Source organism: Coloeus monedula, assembly GCF_965178545.1.
Source record: "Coloeus monedula genome assembly, chromosome: 15".
In the NCBI taxonomy this organism is placed as follows: domain Eukaryota; kingdom Metazoa; phylum Chordata; class Aves; order Passeriformes; family Corvidae; genus Coloeus; species Coloeus monedula.
The window spans coordinates 6812689-6829957 of NC_138795.1; the positions used below are offsets into that span (position 1 = coordinate 6812689).

At 54.6% G+C, this 17269-nt stretch overlaps 1 protein-coding gene across 1 annotated transcript; it reads right to left on the minus strand.

Annotated features, from left to right (window-relative positions):
- Positions 1-2257: 2257 nt before the first annotated feature.
- Positions 2258-15414, minus strand: SLC6A7 (solute carrier family 6 member 7; the record flags this gene model as incomplete). Its single annotated transcript, XM_082291540.1, has 14 exons — positions 2258-2473; positions 3402-3569; positions 3774-3874; positions 4234-4333; positions 4655-4786; positions 4868-4980; positions 5627-5751; positions 6298-6401; positions 7056-7190; positions 7473-7611; positions 8111-8345; positions 8921-9052; positions 9723-9903; positions 15382-15414. The coding sequence occupies 14 exons, from the start codon at positions 15412-15414 to the stop codon at positions 2258-2260; spliced, it is 1914 nt and encodes a 637-aa protein (XP_082147666.1).
- Between the last annotated feature and the right edge of the window lie 1855 nt (positions 15415-17269).

Genomic DNA, 17269 nt, shown 5'->3' on the forward strand with positions numbered 1-17269 from the left:
AATATTCCCACTGCTGCATCCCCCCCAGCCCCGGGCAGCCACGCATGGCGCAGGACACGTGTCTTCCGGATGTGCCACTGCCCCAGTGCCTTTTGCCCCTGGTGTCCTCCCTCACTGCCAGCTTTGCCTCCCAACCACATCCCCTGGCACAGCCTCGGCTCCATCCCTCCCATCGCTCTGCAGTACAGTGCTGATTGATGGCAGCTGCCAAGGGAGAGCCCTGAGGATCCCAGGATTGCAGTGGGGATTTGGGGAATATGGCATGACCACATGCAGGTAGGAAAAGCTGAGAAACATGCAGAGACTGGACCATCTTGGTCAGCCCAGAGCAGCTTCAACTCCATGCTGTGGGAAGGCATCAGGTTCTCCCGGTTCTCTGGTACTTTGAGGCCGGCAGCGACATCATGAAACACCGGAGTGCATCACCCCACACAGAGCCCTGTGTGCCCCTCCAGGGGCCAGCCCAGCCCAGGCTCCCTGGCCAGCACCCACAGCGATGGCTGGGCAGCACCGTGACCTCCTGAGGCCTCCTGCTCAGTAAATAGTGTCAAGGTTAGAGTGAGGGATTCATTGGGCCCATAAATGTTTATGGCAGGCCCTCCCCGCTCCCCAGCCACCATGGTCTGAACTTTTCATCAGCCACGCTTTTATGGCCGGACTCTAATGATTAACCCGGGGCCAGCAGTCGAAGGCACCTCATAGTTGTGCTGCCGGAGCCCCACATGCCTGGAGTAGCTGGGGCTGGGGGACCGCCATCGCCCCCACTGGCCGCAGCCTTGGTGGGTATGGTGAGGAGGATGGGGAAAGCTGTCCGTGGTCCTGCAGGAGAAAGGAAGGCCAGAGCCATCCAGGAATGAACTCAGCATCCCTGGACAAGAGGAGGTGAGCAGGCAGGAGGACACGGTGTAAGAGCTGATCCTATGCTCTAGGAGGGGAAAAGGCAATAATTAAATCTCCTGTAGGGAAAGAGGAAGACTGCAGCCTCCTGCCAGAATTCATCCTGGGAGCTCAGGCCACAGTGCTGGACCCAGTGCATCAGGAGCACATCCATAATCTAGACATAGACCCTAATTTTTCGGTTTGTCCTAGGGTTTTGTCGTTTACCAGGAGAAAGATTTGTAGAAAAAAGACCAGGAGGAGCTGTGGCCTGCTGGATGTGCATGGGAAGCCCTGGAAGCCCCTCTAGATGTGCCTTTCTTCCATGCTGAGGACTCCCCAGTTAACCCAGGCAGAGGCTGTGTCACACAGCACTTTTACTGGTGAGCTGATGGCACGTGGCAGAAGGCACATATGACACCGGGATGATGGGGACTGGCAGTGTCACGTCCAAACAGCCCCACCCAGGAGGTCACCAAGACCCTCAGTGTCGGCAGGAGGTGGGGTGTGGGCTGCTCTACCCCAAAATCACACAGACACTGAAACCCAGCCCTTCTCCTTTCACTGGGAAAAGCTGCACTCAGGGCTGGGGCCACACCTTGGATCTCCCTTGGCACTAGACACATGTCCTCCTTGGACACTGGGTCCAGCTGAAACCTGTCCCTGACCTCCTGCACACATGAGGGACAGGTTACATCTCTTCTCTTCCTTCGAGTCACCCCAACTCTGCCAGGCACCACAGGGAAGAGCTGCCCTGACCCACGCCAAGGTCCTTGGGGGATGTACAGCCTGGTTTGTTTATAAAGCCTTTTCTTTTATTCTTCTACTTGTTTTTAACTGCTCCTTTATTAGGTCAAATTGCTTTGGGAGGACACCGATTTGTGCTGGTTTTGCTGGAATACCTCCACGGGATCAGAGCACTCTGGCACACACTGTCCTCGGGGCATGGAGGCTGTTACAGATTATCTCACGTGTTTATGGGCTATTGGAGTCAAATACAGACAAACAGAGAACAGATCAACACACAGGAGCTCCTTCTCCTCCTCCCCACCTCCTGCAGCCTGGACATCCCTGAGTGGGGATGGCAGGGCTGGGGCTGAGGGTGGGAGTGGGACAGCTCTGACACTTCAACCAGACACTGTCACACAAACACATGGACTCATCACACAGTTTGTCACACTGAACAGAAACACAGGGGACACCAGGACAGGCAGCAGCTCTGTCCTGGCAAGGCCCAGGGTGATGATGAGGAACCTGGCAGGGTCAGCAGCTCCTGACTACTCCTTGAAAGACCTCCCCAAGCTGTCCTGAAGTGCTGCAGTGCAACCTGTGCAAAACGGGAGGGTGAGCTCCCACCCAGCCTATGGGACACTGGGTCCCCTCATATCATGGACTCCTCATCGTCCTCCTCCTCCATCTCCCGGTCCACCTCGATGGCCGTGTTCTCGTAGCTGGTGATGCCCCCGTATTTCCGCATGTGGACCATCAGGGGTTTGGGGGACTGGCTGCCGGCCAGGCTCGCCACGTACACGCCCGTGCGGTTCTCCTCCAGGGATGGGCCCCAGTCCATGGCCGGCCGGCTGGCTTGCTGGACTCGCTGTGAGGGGACAGGCAGGGGGAGCACAGGCACTCTGAACCCTCCACTCCCCAGGCAGCACCCCACCTCGCAGCTCACCCACCCCTCTCAGTGCCCTGCCAGCCCCCAGGGACTGAAAGAACCCCCAGTGAGGATGGGATGGGGTCAAAAGCTTGTCCTGAAACCTTTTGGGAAGGTGGCTCTAAGTGCCTTGCTGTGGGCTGGGGGGGTGCTGGTGGTGAGGGCTTGCAGGAGTGAGGGGCTACTGCAGGGCTACAGCCTGTGGTGTGGGGTTAGAGCCACCCAGACAAGGGGTTAGCCTCAGCCAAGGTGGCTTCTGGCCATGTCACAGTGCCCGTGGCTGTGTCAAGCCAGGTTACAGCCAGCAAGTGCTCCAGCAAGGGATTGCTACCTGGGGAGGGCATCAGGCTCTGCTTCTCTGCTTTTAACAGCCTGGGGAGAGCAGTGAAGGGCTGGGAAAGCTGTGAGCAGCCAGCAGCTCTGTAACCTGCTCCTGGGAGAAGCCTTTCAGTGCAGGGATCCCATCTGGGCTGCCTGTGCAGTCTGGCAGCTGCCTGCCTTGCTGTGTCATTGTTCCTGACGAGTGGGTGCGAAGTCCCAGGTGCCCATGGCTGCCCCATGCTGGGGACAAGGTGCTTCCCCACAGGGCACAGCAGGCTTGTTTGGGAGTGGGAATGCACACTGGGTTTCCCCTTGGGCAGCAGTTTTACTCCGTACCCGCCTGGCATCACGGGAAGCAGCGCTGCTGGGAATGCTTTGGGGTGTGCCATCTCTCACACCCCATGGGCAGCTAGGGGGAATGGAGACACACACCTCCAGCAGAGAGGATACAGACACTCCAGGGAATACTGGCTTGGCAGGGGGTCGCGATCACTGCTGCACATTTCTGGGGTGCTCCCCAGAAATGGCAGGCCCCAGTACCTCCTACCTCCCACAGCGTCCCTTCTTCTTGGAGCACAGCCACCACCATGCCCATGGGAATCATCAGGCAGGAGAGGACTCCCATGAGGATGCCCAAGACCTCGGCCCAGGTGGGGAAGCGGTAGTTGCCATACTCAGAGGGCTGGTACTTGACAATATTATACACCAGCAGAGCCTGTGGGATGGGAAGAAAGTGAGGTCATCCCAGAGGTCTCATGCTCAAAAAACACCTGGAGATGATGGGCACCTCCCAGCAGAAGGATGGTCTCCAGGGCGGGAGATGCCAGCAGAGCAACTTGTCGCACTGGGAGGCCACCCAGGGATACTGGCAGCACCATGGTTCTCCAGCACCATCCAGCAGCTCAAGCTGAGCAGTTACCATCATTGTTGCCGGGGATAGGACCATCCAGCAGGCTCTGAAGTAGGGCCCTGGTTTGAATCCCAGCATCATGTGGATATCTCGGCAGAACCTCTTCATGCCTGCAGGAGGGAGAGGGACTCAGAATCTCTGATCCCTGCCCTGCAGCCTTGTGCCTGTACCAGGCTGCCCTGCGCTGACCACAAGCAGTGGTTTGCATCCTCTACAGCAGAGTCTCCCCCCACCCATCTGGGAGATGCAGGAGGGGAGCCCAGCTGGTGCTGCCTGAAGGACCAGGCTCAGCACCACATGTATCTTTGGAGAGGTGAATCAAGTGATAGCCAGGAAGAAACAGCTGGTGGGAGCAGAGTCTCATGCCCCACTGTGAGGCTGTTGGTTTCCCTACTGCTCCCTCTAAATCCCTCTCTCCATACAGACAGCCCATCCTTCCCTGTGCCCCTGTGGGGACAGGCACCCTTACCATAGACACGTGTCACCACAAGGCAGGTAGTGATGACCACCACCATGAGACCAAAGCCAGCACTGTAGTCATCCAGCAGGACCAGCCAGTACATCCCACCCTGCGGAGACAAAGCACAGAGGCCAGCATCTCCAGGACCATCATCCCAATAAACCTCCACCCACACCCTCTGACTTTTGGGGACCCTGGGGAGGACAGCAGTCAGCAGCCTCAAGAGGCATCAGTCTCCTTATGGGGTCGGGGTAGGGATGGGAATAACACAGTGCCAGTCCCCTTGGACCTCACACCTTCTGGAAGTCCAGGCTCGCCTCTCATTCACCTGGTGGTCTGATATGAATATATGTCTGAAAACTTGGCCCTGACCTAAGTTCTCCCTAAAAAGAGTCCCTAGTTGGTCCCTACAATGGATCCATACCCATACCTCTGTTGTGAGGATGAGCCCCATCAGGAAGAGGGCAATGCAGATGACAGCTGAGAATGAAGCTTTCTTTGGCCGCAGGTAGTAGGGGAATTCATCTGTCACTGCCGTAACGATGGTCTCCATAAATGCAAACTGCAGGCACAGGAGGAGAGGGTCCCCTGAGCCTTCAGGCTGCCTGGAGTCCACGGCTGGCTCCGTGGGCTCTGTCCTTACCTGGCTGTCCAGGCCCAAGGTTAACAGCATGAAGAAGAACAGGAATGACCAGAATGGAGAAAGGGGGAGCATTGTCATGGCCTGGGGGTACACCACAAAAGCCAGACCAGGACCTAGGGGAGGAAAAGGACAGCAGGGTGAAAAGGTGGTGACAGAGCTGGACAAGGGGGGGTGGAGGAGAGGAGAGGAGAGGAGAGGAGAGGAGAGGAGAGGAGAGGAGAGGAGAGGAGAGGAGAGGAGAGGAGAGGAGAGGAGAGGAGAGGAGAGGAGAGGAGAGGAGAGGAGAGGAGAGGAGAGGAGAGGAGAGGAGAGGAGAGGAGAGGAGAGGAGAGGAGAGGAGAGGAGAGGAGAGGAGAGGAGAGGAGAGGAGAGGAGAGGAGAGGAGAGGAGAGGAGAGGAGAGGAGAGGAGAGGAGAGGAGAGGAGAGGAGAGGAGAGGAGAGGAGAGGAGAGGAGAGGAGAGCTCAGCAGAGCAGCACCATGGCAGAGACTTGCCAGGACTCTGGCAGGATGGGCAGGAAGGGTTCTGTAGCAGAGGGTGGAGAAAGCCTGCTCCTTGCTCAGACCTTCATTAGACATCACTTGTTACTCAATATTTACACCACAGGAACTTGTCTCCCCCCTTCCCTCCCCCTCGCCAGCTGAACATCCACCTTCATCCCTCATGCTGACACCCTCAGGTGCCTTCCATCCAGGAAGGGATGCTCCTCAGCACACCCAGGCAGAGGGGGAAGGGGAAAACATCTTTGTTTGGCCTCACCTGCTTTTGCCACCTGGTTAACAGGGACCCCAAGCTCCTGGGACATGTATCCCAAAACAGAGAAGATGGCAAACCCTGCCAGGATGCTGGTGATGGCATTGCCCAGGGTCACTATGAAGGTGTCCCTACAGAGAAGGAAGAAGATGCTCTGAACGTGCTCGCTCCTTCCCACTCCACGTAAGTGCATGGGGACATTGCCAGCCCCAGGTGCCACAGTAAGGTGACCCAGTGACTGTCCTTCAGGGCCTCTCTTGGCAAGGCTTGCCAGGGTCAAAAGGAGCATATATTTCATGGATAATTTTGTGGGGTTCTTCCAAAACTTTCTGTCCCCTGTGGATGGGATCAGACCAAATATCTAACACGCACCTCTGTTGGTGAACTACACCGGGGACAGGGCAAACTCCAGCTTCAAATATCCTCAGCTTTCAGCACCTACAGCCCAAAACTTCTGAGCTGGGTGCTCTGCCTTGGTTCTCAGGAGAATTTTCTCCCATAGATCCCTCTGTTCCTCTCAAGCCTGTACAAGCTGCCAGGTATCCCCTCAGTGCAAGGAGCAGAGCAGGGTGACTGTGCTGCACCACATGCTTCTGCTGGCTTTGAACCCATCAGCTCAGGTTTTCATGGCTCCCCCCAACCCATATTTTTTTTTAAAGACAGCAGCTGGCTCCCACCTGTAGATATTCTGATGGAAGGTGTTGTAGGATGCAAAGGTGAGGAGGCCCCCAAAGCCCACCCCAAGGGAGTAGAAAATCTGCAGGGCTGCCTCGATCCACACCTGGGGGAAGAAAGCACTTCTGAGGAGAGCAGGGCTTGGGAAACCTCCACATGAGGAAGATGGTGTTAGAAATCTGCTTTCCCAGAGCCCTGGGCACATCTTCCCCAGCACTCCAAGCATGCACGGCCTATGGGATATTTGCCTTTCCTTGTTAACACACTCACCACTCATAATGGATCAGCTGGGTAATGGAAGGGCTAACAAGAATGTTTTAGGGCCAGCCCAGTGAGGCATTAAATGGCCTTGTAAAGTTGGGTGGTCTCTTGGTGACCATGACTGCTGACCCCCACTCCACATGGTGGGGTTTCTTGAGAACAATAAACAGTCAAATCCACCATGGGCACCTGTTGCCACCCCCAGCCCATCACAGGGGCTGGGATGATCCTGCCCATGGTCCTGGTACTCAGGGGAGCCCTGGTATTGTCCGTCCATGCAGAGCCATAAACGCATGCATGGAGTGGGAGCATATGGGAATAGTGGCCCAGACAAGGTGTGGGACAAAGATTTTTGGTCTAGGAGCAATCAAGAGAGCTTTAGGTTAGGGTGTGGCCAGAAAAGACACCTGAGTAAGGGAACTGCCTCTGTTGCATGCAGGAGGTGGAAGGAGAGGACTCATCTTTGTGTCTTGAACAAATTGCACAACATCCTACTCACCTTGGAAGACAGCAAATGATCGAACTGGGGCGTGAGATAGAACTGGATCCCCTTCCAGGCCCCCTCCAGGGTCACGCCACGAATGAGCAGCATCACCAGGATGAGGTATGGGAAGGTGGCAGTGAAGTACACGACCTGTGGGAGAGCAGAGCCAACTGGGAGAGCTCGGAATGAGAGCAGGGCTTGAGTGCTGCCCCCATGCCCTGTCCCCAGGGTGGAACACATCGTCCTGGGGCTCTCAGGCTGCAGCAGGGCCAGTGTGTCAGCCTTGCTGGTGTCTGGTGTGCAAGGCATCCCCAAAATATCCTGTTCCCTGCGGATGCTGTTTGTGGGTCTCACTTTTCCCAGAGGTGCAGAGTCACACGCACTGGTGAGCATCGCTGTAGGTCCCCCCAAAGGAGACCAGCCAGCCCTTACCTTGCCAGAGGATTTGACTCCCTTAAGGATGCACAGATAAACGATAGTCCAAGAAAGGAGCAGGCACAGACACAAGTTCCAGCGGATCCTCCCAGGATCCCCAATCCCCGAGCTTCCTTGGATGTGCAGGACATACCGGCTAGGGAGGAAGGAAAGCTGCGAGTGAGCAGCCATGGGCAGCCCCTGCCTCCTTCCAGAGGCCCTCTGACCCTAGAAATGCCCCTGCTGCAAAATAACATTGTCAACAATCATAGGCACTGGCAGCTCCTTGCCAAGCAAACAGGAGCACTTGGAGCGATTTCTCCACCATGTATTAAAGAGCCTAGAAGGGATACCTGGCATCTTGAGAGCAAATTCCCAGCCATTCCAGACCTGGGATGCATTTTAGTCTAGCATATCTCCAGGCCAACAAAACAGCACTAGAACATGGACACCTCCCACATCCCAGTGGCTCAACTGAGATGTCACCCACAGCTGAGCACGAGCCCATCACTGCACCCACACCACCAACCATGGGTGAGACCTGCAGCATCTGTGCTGTGAGACGTGCAGATCCTTCACCCCTCATCCCATCCCCATCCTCTCCCTGACCAGGCACCAGCCACGTCCCCACACGCGGGTCGGGCTGACCTCGTTACCTCCAGTACTCCTCGCTGGGGCTGACGGTGTTGCTGATGTTGACGGGGAGGGTGTTGTTCCCCGCCTTGATGACGTGGTGGTCCAGGCACAGGTCGGTGTTCCACCAGTTGCCGCAGTGCTGCCAGGGCAAGTCGCTTGTGAGGGATGCAAAGAGGTAGAAGAGAACGTAAGCAATGATCATATTGTAGTAAATGGCCACCAAGGAGACGATGAGGATCGTGCCCATGCCAACGCCTGAAGGAAGGAGAGGGTAAAGAAGGAGTGAGATGGAGCAGAGCAAAGCACATCCAAAAGCAGGGTCAGACACTGCACCTCAGCAGCCAAATGCTCAACCAGTCCAAGGTTCACCTGCTGGGGGAGCCTCTTATTGGCATTATAACATCTGGACATGCCTTCTCTGTATCGAAGATCTATTGCTTCATACAAAAACGTTTATACCAGCTTAATGTTGAGAATAAAAGTATTTGCTCTGAACTTTCTTTTTTTTTGAATGCTTTATTCTTACCTTTGTTTTTAACAGGTATTGCTTAGCTTTCATGCTCTATTTTGTACAATAGCTGGCTTAATAATCTTCATACCATTTCTAGAGCTGGTCATGCCATCCAGAGCCCTCAAAGACTGACAAATCTCATGCATATCTTGCAGCCACTAAAACAGCTAACTCAACATTCCAGCCTGCCACACTTTCCCCCAGATTCTTTTGATTCTAACAAGAGCTTTGAGGATCACGGGATGCAGCTGCTGGTGCATGTCCTCATCAAAGAGCTCTTGCACATGTCCCTCAGAGGCTCTGGACTTCACTCACGCACCTTTAAAGAGAGGGCTTATCTTCCAGACTGCAAGTGGCCCCAGGCTGGAGAACTGGCCAAGTGAGAGCTCCATGAAGAAGATGGGGATCCCACAGATGGCCAGCATGATGAAATAAGGAACCAAGAAAGCTCCTGCAAGAAGCAAGAAAAAAAATCCTGAAAGTAATACAGAACAAACACCTAAAGCCCAACTGTGACAGGGAATAAAGCTCGTTCAGTATGTGTGGCTCTGAGGGATCTACATCAAAATCAGGAAGGCAGCGAGGAGCAAGAGCTCGCTGTTAGTGCAGGAGAAAGGGGCTGTGATTCACCTGATGCTGTGCTTCCCCTCTGCTCCCAACTTCCTTTTCTCTTTGAATCTTTCATGAACACCATGAAATTCTCCAGTTATTATTGCTCTGGGAGGAGTTGAACCAACACTTTGCACCATCACCGGGGGCTCTTGCACTGCAAAAGGTTCACTCCCTCCTTCGGTAGCTGGGAAGTGTTTGCTGACCCTGCTGAGACCTGGAGGACACCAGACCAAGAAGCTACTGGATACCAGGAGAGCTGGTGTTCAGTTCAGCATGGAGCCAGGGGTCTCTCCAAGGTCAGGAATACAGAGATGGGCTGGCAAGTCCCTTCCACACATGGGTACAGGTAGTTAAAGCGCTAAACAAGCATGGGGGGCAGGAGGAGGCTTCACCCCACAACAACTGCTACTTTCCAGCCCCAGGAAGGGGAAGGAACGTTTCTTCAGGGACATCCTGCCAGCCCAGGTCAGTGTGTGGGAGACTGACTGCCCCAAAGGATGCCCAAATACCTCCTCCGTTGGTGTAAGCCCTGTAGGGAAACCTCCAGACGTTTCCAAGGCCCACGCAGTATCCAATGCAGGAGAGGAGGAAATCCAGCCGCCCTGTCCAGTTCCCTCTGTCTTCTGGGCACTCGGAGCCCAGGTCCCCATCCTGGCTGCTGGGGCTTACCAGGAGATCTGGTGTCACTGGCTGAGCGAGGGACCAGGGCATGGGAGAGGGCAGACAGGGGTTGAGCAAGGAATAAAAACAGAGAATGAAGAATGGGAGAGAAGGAAGAAGTGCCAAGAACTCGCGTGTGAATTTGTGACCCCAAGCCACAGCACTGACTCTGGTCCCTTGGGAGCACCCTGTCCCAGCAGCTCTCTGTTCCCCACCTCAGCCAATGCTGTGCTCTGCCACTGAGCAAACAAAAGGGATAAATGTGATCCCCCACGGCCAGGGCTCCCCTGGGAAAGGCAGGATTGTCCCATTTCATCCTGGGAAGGTTCACCAGGACCCAGCTTGCAACTCCAGTTCCAAAGACATCTTTTCAGGGGGCCACAATAAACTTTCTGGATCTCCTGCAGAATATGGGCGTGAGGACAGCGGGAGAGCCACTGTGGCGTGCCAGGGAGCGTGACACCCAGCCCCATGTGTGCTGCCATGCCAGGCACTCGGGTGGCTGCTATTAAATGCTCCATGCATTTTTCACACTTTTCCAACTGCCAAAAGCTTGCTCTGTGGGAACTTAGTGATACTCCCAGTTGTCCCTGCTGAGAGAGGAGAGACCTCCTTCCAGCATTCCTAATGTGCTCTGGATCAATGCAGCACAGGCAGGGCATTAACCCGTTCCCTTCCTCCCCATTACCTCAGCTCTGCAAGTGGAAGTGTGAGTCCTGCAATCCATTTGGGTTGGGGTGATGCACCAGGAGGGCAGCTCCGTGTTTGTGTGTGGGTGTACATCAGGTCTGCAGTGAGGTGTCCAGTCTGAATTTCCCCAATTTCCTGACCTCAGGAGAGCAGGGAAGGCATCCCCACTGACTCCCCTCCCTCCAGAGCTGAAAGCCTGAGCCAGCAGCTCCCAGATGGGATCCCACAGCAAAACCAGCTACACCCACAGCAAAACCAGGCAGTGCAAAGGGGTGGAACGAGGATCCTGTCCCATGTGTTGCTGTGCCCTGGCATGGGAGTTTATCATGTTTGCATTGAGGCACAGGAGGATTCTGGTGTCCCTGCTGACAAGGTACCAGGACCAGGGCAGGAGGACCCCATTTGGGAACCTTCTCTTCTTGGGCTCTCCAAAGAAACAAAAGCAGCCATCTCCCTGTTCATCATCGTAGGGAACAAACCCACGGCATGCGATTGAGGGAGAGGGACCAAGGTTTGGAGGGATCAGCCAGAAGGAGTTGTGGGTCTCCTGTACCAGTGTGCACATGTGCTCAGAGCCTGCAGCACACCCCAGTCCCCAGGAGGCCAGAGCTCAGTGCTGCCCTTTCACGGCCTCAGAGAAGGTGGCAGCCACCTCCTCTCCTCCTCTCCAGCTGGACTGGACTGGAGGATGCTCCTGCTGCTGGTTCCCATGGAGACACCAAGCCATGATGCTGATGGAGAGGGCTGCCAGCTCCCACCCTTCACAGGGTGCACCCCAAACCCCCAGCTGCTGGCACTGCAGACATGCTGCTTGCAGCCCAAAGGCACCAAGCACAGAGGCAAACTCATCCCCATCCCCACCTGCTGCACAAACACCTTGAGGGACAGGACAAACCAGGAAAAACTCTTCCCAGAGACAACCTGAAATGTACAGCTCCGGTAAAGCTCTTATACAAGCTCCTCTGTGAAAAGCCCATCCATCCCTGCTGGGTGCCACCATCACAAGGCAAGGGCCAGAAGAAAAAAGTTGCAGAAACACAGGCTGAAAAGTCAAAATATGAAATACTGTTGCTATAAAACCGTCACTACCTGGCAGCCCTCCTGCAGCTGTTCAACACAGCTCTGTGGTTTAGCAACACCTCCAAGCCATGGCCGTGCCTGCTAATTAGCCCAGAACACAGAGTGGGCATGACCCACAGCTGTCTGTGCTTGCAGGGGATGGACAGGCTACTCTGAACTCCCTCCCAGATATTGCAGCAGCTAAAACCCGTATTCACAAAGATCCCTGCCAGGTAGGGGCCATCACAGTCGGGTCCTCCCCCTGCAAAAAAATGCTTCCCAGTCCATCCCACTGCTTGGGGAGCTCTTGTTTTCCAGGTTTGAATCACAGACAACCAGCAAGCAAGGATGCTGGGAGATTGTTAAATCCTGTTGCCTAATTCCTCCATCTCTGTCTGAATCCTAAACACCTTCAGGAGGGCACAGGTAGAGCTGCAAGATCTCATTACATGCTGGTGCCTGTCCATCAGATGTAGCACAGAAATCAACACAGAAGCAACAACAGGAAATGAAAGGAACCAACGGGACCTTTTCCAAACTGTAAATGGCTCGATCCCCATCACAGTCCCCATTTCAAGGGCCATGGGATGTGGTTTGTCACTTGTGTCTCAATAGTGACTGCCCCCCTTTTTAATATCCTTATCTGGAGCTCTACAGTTTAGATTTGAGACCCCAGGGCAGAAAGTAGAAACCACTCAAGTGTCAGATAAACCCCAAGGACAACGAGAGTTGTCCACATTGGACGAGCTGAGGAGATACAGGTCAGGGATGCTGCTGGAGAACACACACAAAGGCTCCATGACTGCAATGCTCAAAATTCCCCCAAATCCCAGCCTTTCCACAGACATCACAGAAAAGCTGGCCTATTTGCCTGACTCGAAATGAATTACAAAGCACAATACTTAAGGCTTCCAGCTCATCTTTGTCCCAAATAGCAGAGAGAAGCACACCTCCCTACTTCAGACTGCTGGAAATCTCACACACCAGGTTGATTCTAGACCTGTTTTTTTTGGGATTAACGCTCTCTTTCAGCCTCTGTCATAACAGGAATTCTCTTTTTCAGCAGTAGCTGAAGTGCTCCAGTGCTCCAGTACTGCTCTAGTGCTTTCCACCATCAGCTGCCATCCTTCAAGCCGGGCTCCCGTCTCGCAGTTATAAACAGACGGGGACTAACAGCTCCCTTGGCAACCACGGCCTCTTTGAACACAGCATCGCTTTCCATTTTTCACCAGGAGATGCTCCTAAAGAAGTCAGCAAAGCAAAGGTCACTGAGAAGAAAAAGCACTTTAGTCTCTGCCAAGATAACAGCTCAGGTCTATAAGGAAATGGCTCTGTGCTAATTATTTTCTCTAAACCAATTTACTTAAACCAAAATTCAGCTGTATCTGAGTGGAAAACCTCCAGCCAGATCAAAGGTATGTCTTCATCCTATTTTGTCTCCATTCAAGCTGGCATTGTGGGGTTATTTTGCCAGTGTTTTGTGCGTGGATCACAGCCTGTGAGCAAGAGAAATGCCACCCGGCACCAGATTTCTCCCCTGCGGAGCTGAGCACAGTGAGTCTCTAAAGTGTGAGTCACTTCAGATTAGTTTGAATTGCTTGTTAATCTCTGAGAGAAAAAAAATTTAAAAAGCTTAAAAATTAATTCAAATGCAGTATCTTCACTTAGAAATTGAAGTAAATAAAGCACTGCTATGGTGTGGAAGAGCCCCTCAAAGAGCTGCACTGACCCTGGGTGACCCCAGCCCAGGATCACAGCAGATGCCATGAGTGGTGGTGGAGCCAGCACAGGGAGATTGGAGATGGCTGAGGCTGAAGCAAACTCATTACAGCAATGTCCAAAGTGTAGGGAGTATGCACGGATACAAATGCTTGTGGTTTTCATCTGAAAACCCTGGGGAAGTTTTGAGGCAGTTTGTGGCAGGCAGAGGAGGGCAGTTGCTCAGGTAGGAAGATGCTGCTCAGCAGCCTGGCCAGGTATGGGAAGGGACAGCACGAACCATGGCTCCCACCGCTGGCTCTGGTGGGATTTAGTCCATTTCTACCAAATAAACCCCAAAGAAAATAATCCAATAAATGAAAACAACCACTCAGCTCTTCTGGAATTACTATTATGCAAAAACCAACCTGAAATCCTTAGAGCCTGAGAAAGGTCTTCTCTAATGAAGAGGTATTTCCATATGTCTAAAATATGTCTGGTAAGAAGGTTTAAAACTCCAACTCACCAAGGGGAAGCAGATCACAATAAGAGGAAGAGGAGGCTGTCAGGATCCTGGGCAGGTGCTGCAGTGGGGCTGGGCACATCTCTCCATCAGCCACCGCCAGCTCCAGGCAAGCCTAGTGCCAGCATTGGACACAGGGGTCCCAAGGTGGCTGTGAGCACAAGGTCCTCCATCTGGAGCTCAGCAATGGTATTTTTGGGTAATGAAGGACAGAGGGCTTTGAGCAGCACTGGGAATGGGGAAAATAACTCCAGAGACATCTGCTTTCCATCCCAACTGATCACCACAGGACTAAATGAATTCCTGAATGAATGCTAAAGAGGGTCACCAGCATCAAGTAACTCAGAAAGGCATTGGAAGGGGCAAAGACCACTTTTAATGGATCTTGCAGTCACAAAGCCATCTGGAAAAGCAATTTGTAGGAAAGAGGAGGAGAGAGAAGAGCCAAACGGTGCCTCCAAACAAGAGTGGAAGAATAGGCTGTCAGGGCCTGCTGGCTGTCACCAGGATACTGCTGGGGTTTTTACGTCATTTCCCAATATCCTAGGAATTTCCTGGCAGGGATGAAACTCTCCTGGGTTTTCATTCATCTGAACAGAGTCAACCTGCCCTGTGTTCAATGGGTATGGTTTGGCAGAGGGGGTAGCTGAAGAGGCTCCCAGCCCTGGGTCACTGCCCGGGATGCTCCAGGAAGGGCTGACCCATTCAGCAGCACATCCCCATGATGGAGCTGTGGCAGACACCACCTCTGCCACGCTGCTCCACCATGTCCTCAGAGAAAGGACTCAGTCCCCAGTGTGGGGGAAATAGGAACTCAGACCGGGAAGAGCAAAGTGGCAGTGGAGGGGAGCCTAGGATGGGAAAGCCTGCCAGTTGGGTTTAAAAAGGGTTTCCAGCAGCATGTAAAAAGGGTTTGTAGCTCTGCACTGAGCCCAGAGTTCAGCTTCCGGCTGACCCCCCATCACCCACACCCCTTTAAATCCTACGGAGGAGGATGAGGAGGCAATCCGAGCTGCAGGTGGGAAGGGCACTGCCCGGCTCTCTGCGCTCATCCGCGGGAGGGACCCCGAGCCCGGGCAGTCCCGGGGCTGGTGGGAGCAGCGTCCCCGGGGTGCCAGGCTGCGGGGAGCCAGCTCTGCCCCCGATGCCACCCACAGCACCCGGCCAGACACAACATGAGTCACCCAGCGCCGGCAGCACCTGCTGGCAGGGGAGGGTTGGGGGGGCAGCGGTGCCTCCCGATCAGGAGGAGCGGTGGGCACAAAATGCCCCATCCCTCTGCCCACGATCTCGCTCTGGCCCCCGCGCACGAACACAATTCACTAATATCCGACTAATCCCTGTCGGCTGCCCACGAAGGCTCCCGAGGACGGGATGTGAGGCGATGGGCATGACTCCCCCGCTCCCCGCTCCCAGCCCGGGGTTATCCTTGTTCCCGCTCCCAGCGCTGGGGTACCCTCGCTCTTGGCTCTCACCTGCCGGGGGTACCCCTGGTCCCCCGCTCCTACCCCTGGGGCATCCCTGCTCCCGGCTCTCACCTTCCGGAGATGCTGCCGCCGAACCTGCTTCATCCCAGACCCTGTTGCTATGCGCTCCCCGCTCCGACACTTTTCGTCTCGCTCCCTCCGGCGCTGGGGAGGGCGAAGGGGGAGCGGGGAAACGATGGCCGGCACGGAGGGGTGGGCGCGCACCTGCTGCCGGGGACCGCTGGGGACGTGAGGAGCGAGGCTGAAGGAAAGGTTTGCCTTGAGTGGAGGATGGCTGCGTGCGGAGCAGGGAGGGAGGAGGGAGGTCTGTCTGTCAAACGCACTCCTGACGGGGAAAGCGGGGCTCCGAGACCTCAGCCCCCCACCCGGGCAGCGAGGGGGAATGGCTGGTGCCTCACTTGTGCCACAAATGCATCAGGTGTCCCTAGGGAAGGACCTGACTTTGGGGGCACTCTGTCATTGGGCACCCCACGTAGTGATGGCAGCAGTGAGAATGCAGATGCCAGAAGCTCACAGCACCTTCCCGTCCAGCTCTGAGATGATTTTCCTGTGACAGGACACAGCTGGAGCTTGAGCAGGTCAGAAGTGATTGTCCCCCATGCTGCCTGAGCCCAGCCCTCACTCCAAGGGAGGGGGATGCTCCACAGCCATCAATCCCTTTGGGTAGGACCAACACATCCCACCATGCTGAGGGCAAGAGCAATCCTTGGGCAGTCCCCAGGGTGAGCATCTGGGCCCAGCATGTCATGGGCCCAATGCTGGAGCATAGGTCACATCTCCAGGGTCCAGATGTCCCTGTTTGAGTCAGCAGTGGGGTACTGGAGCCCCAACGTCCAGGGAGATGCCGGCTTTTCACCCTCGTGCTCAGGCAAATTCCCAGTAAGGTGGCAGAGCTGGTCTGTGCCTTTCCTCCCACTTTCATGGTGGAACTGTCTCCCGTGTGGCTGGGAGAAAGGACAATCCCACATGCTCCAGGGCCAGTGTGGGACCAGGACAGCTCAGGACCCACAGTGGTGCCTCTTCCCCATGATAATATCCACTTGTCCATCACTTCTTCATCCCTGGACTGTGCCCAGTGCTCTGACACCAGATGTGTCCTTTGTCCTTGCAAGCACCTACTGGCTCCAGCCTGAGCCAAACGTCTGCCCAGATGCTTTACTCAGGTTTAAGGTGAGTGGGCAGCACTGGGGATGAGGAGGACAATGACAGGGCTGGAACAGAGAGAACCCAGCCTGCCTGATGTAAAAGCAAATCTCCAGGACATCTAATGGCAGTTGTGCTCCTACAGCCCTCTAAGCACTTCTGAAAATTTTCCCTGAAAGGAAAGGTATCCTCAGCATAAAGACACATTTCTGCAGGAGTCCAGCATGATGAAGTGGCTCAGCATTTGCACAGTGGGTCTTTCAGGGCTAATATTTACCTGGATTTTCCAGGGAAAGGAGGAAAGAGCAAAACTACATAATCCAACAAACTCACATCTTCCTCAAAAATTTTCACACACTCACAGCTTCCTCAAAAATAAAAATATCTTTGGGAATTCACTCAGGCTGGTTTTACCTGCCTTGAACTTGCCCACCCCTTCTCCCTCTCCCAGGATGCTGGCTGGGAATGCTGAGCCTGGGGTTGGCCAGGCTGACGGCCAGGGGCTGCATCAAGCACTGTCCCAACCTCAGCCTTCATGCAGGGCAGGGGTGCTTTGTTTGCCTTTAGTGCCAGTGCAATCTGAATTAGCCCTTTGACTTCTTCCCCTGGGATCCACCTAAAGAGAGATGTCCCACGGCCACCTCTGTGATGTGGGGGGGGAGAGGCTGGTGTCACCTTATTACAGCTGTCCCAGCCCCATGTCACTAGTATGGACTGATCTCAACACAAGCCATTCAGCATTCCTGGACACACTTCACAGCCTCATCTTCTTGTGTCCAGGGCAGTATTTTTCATT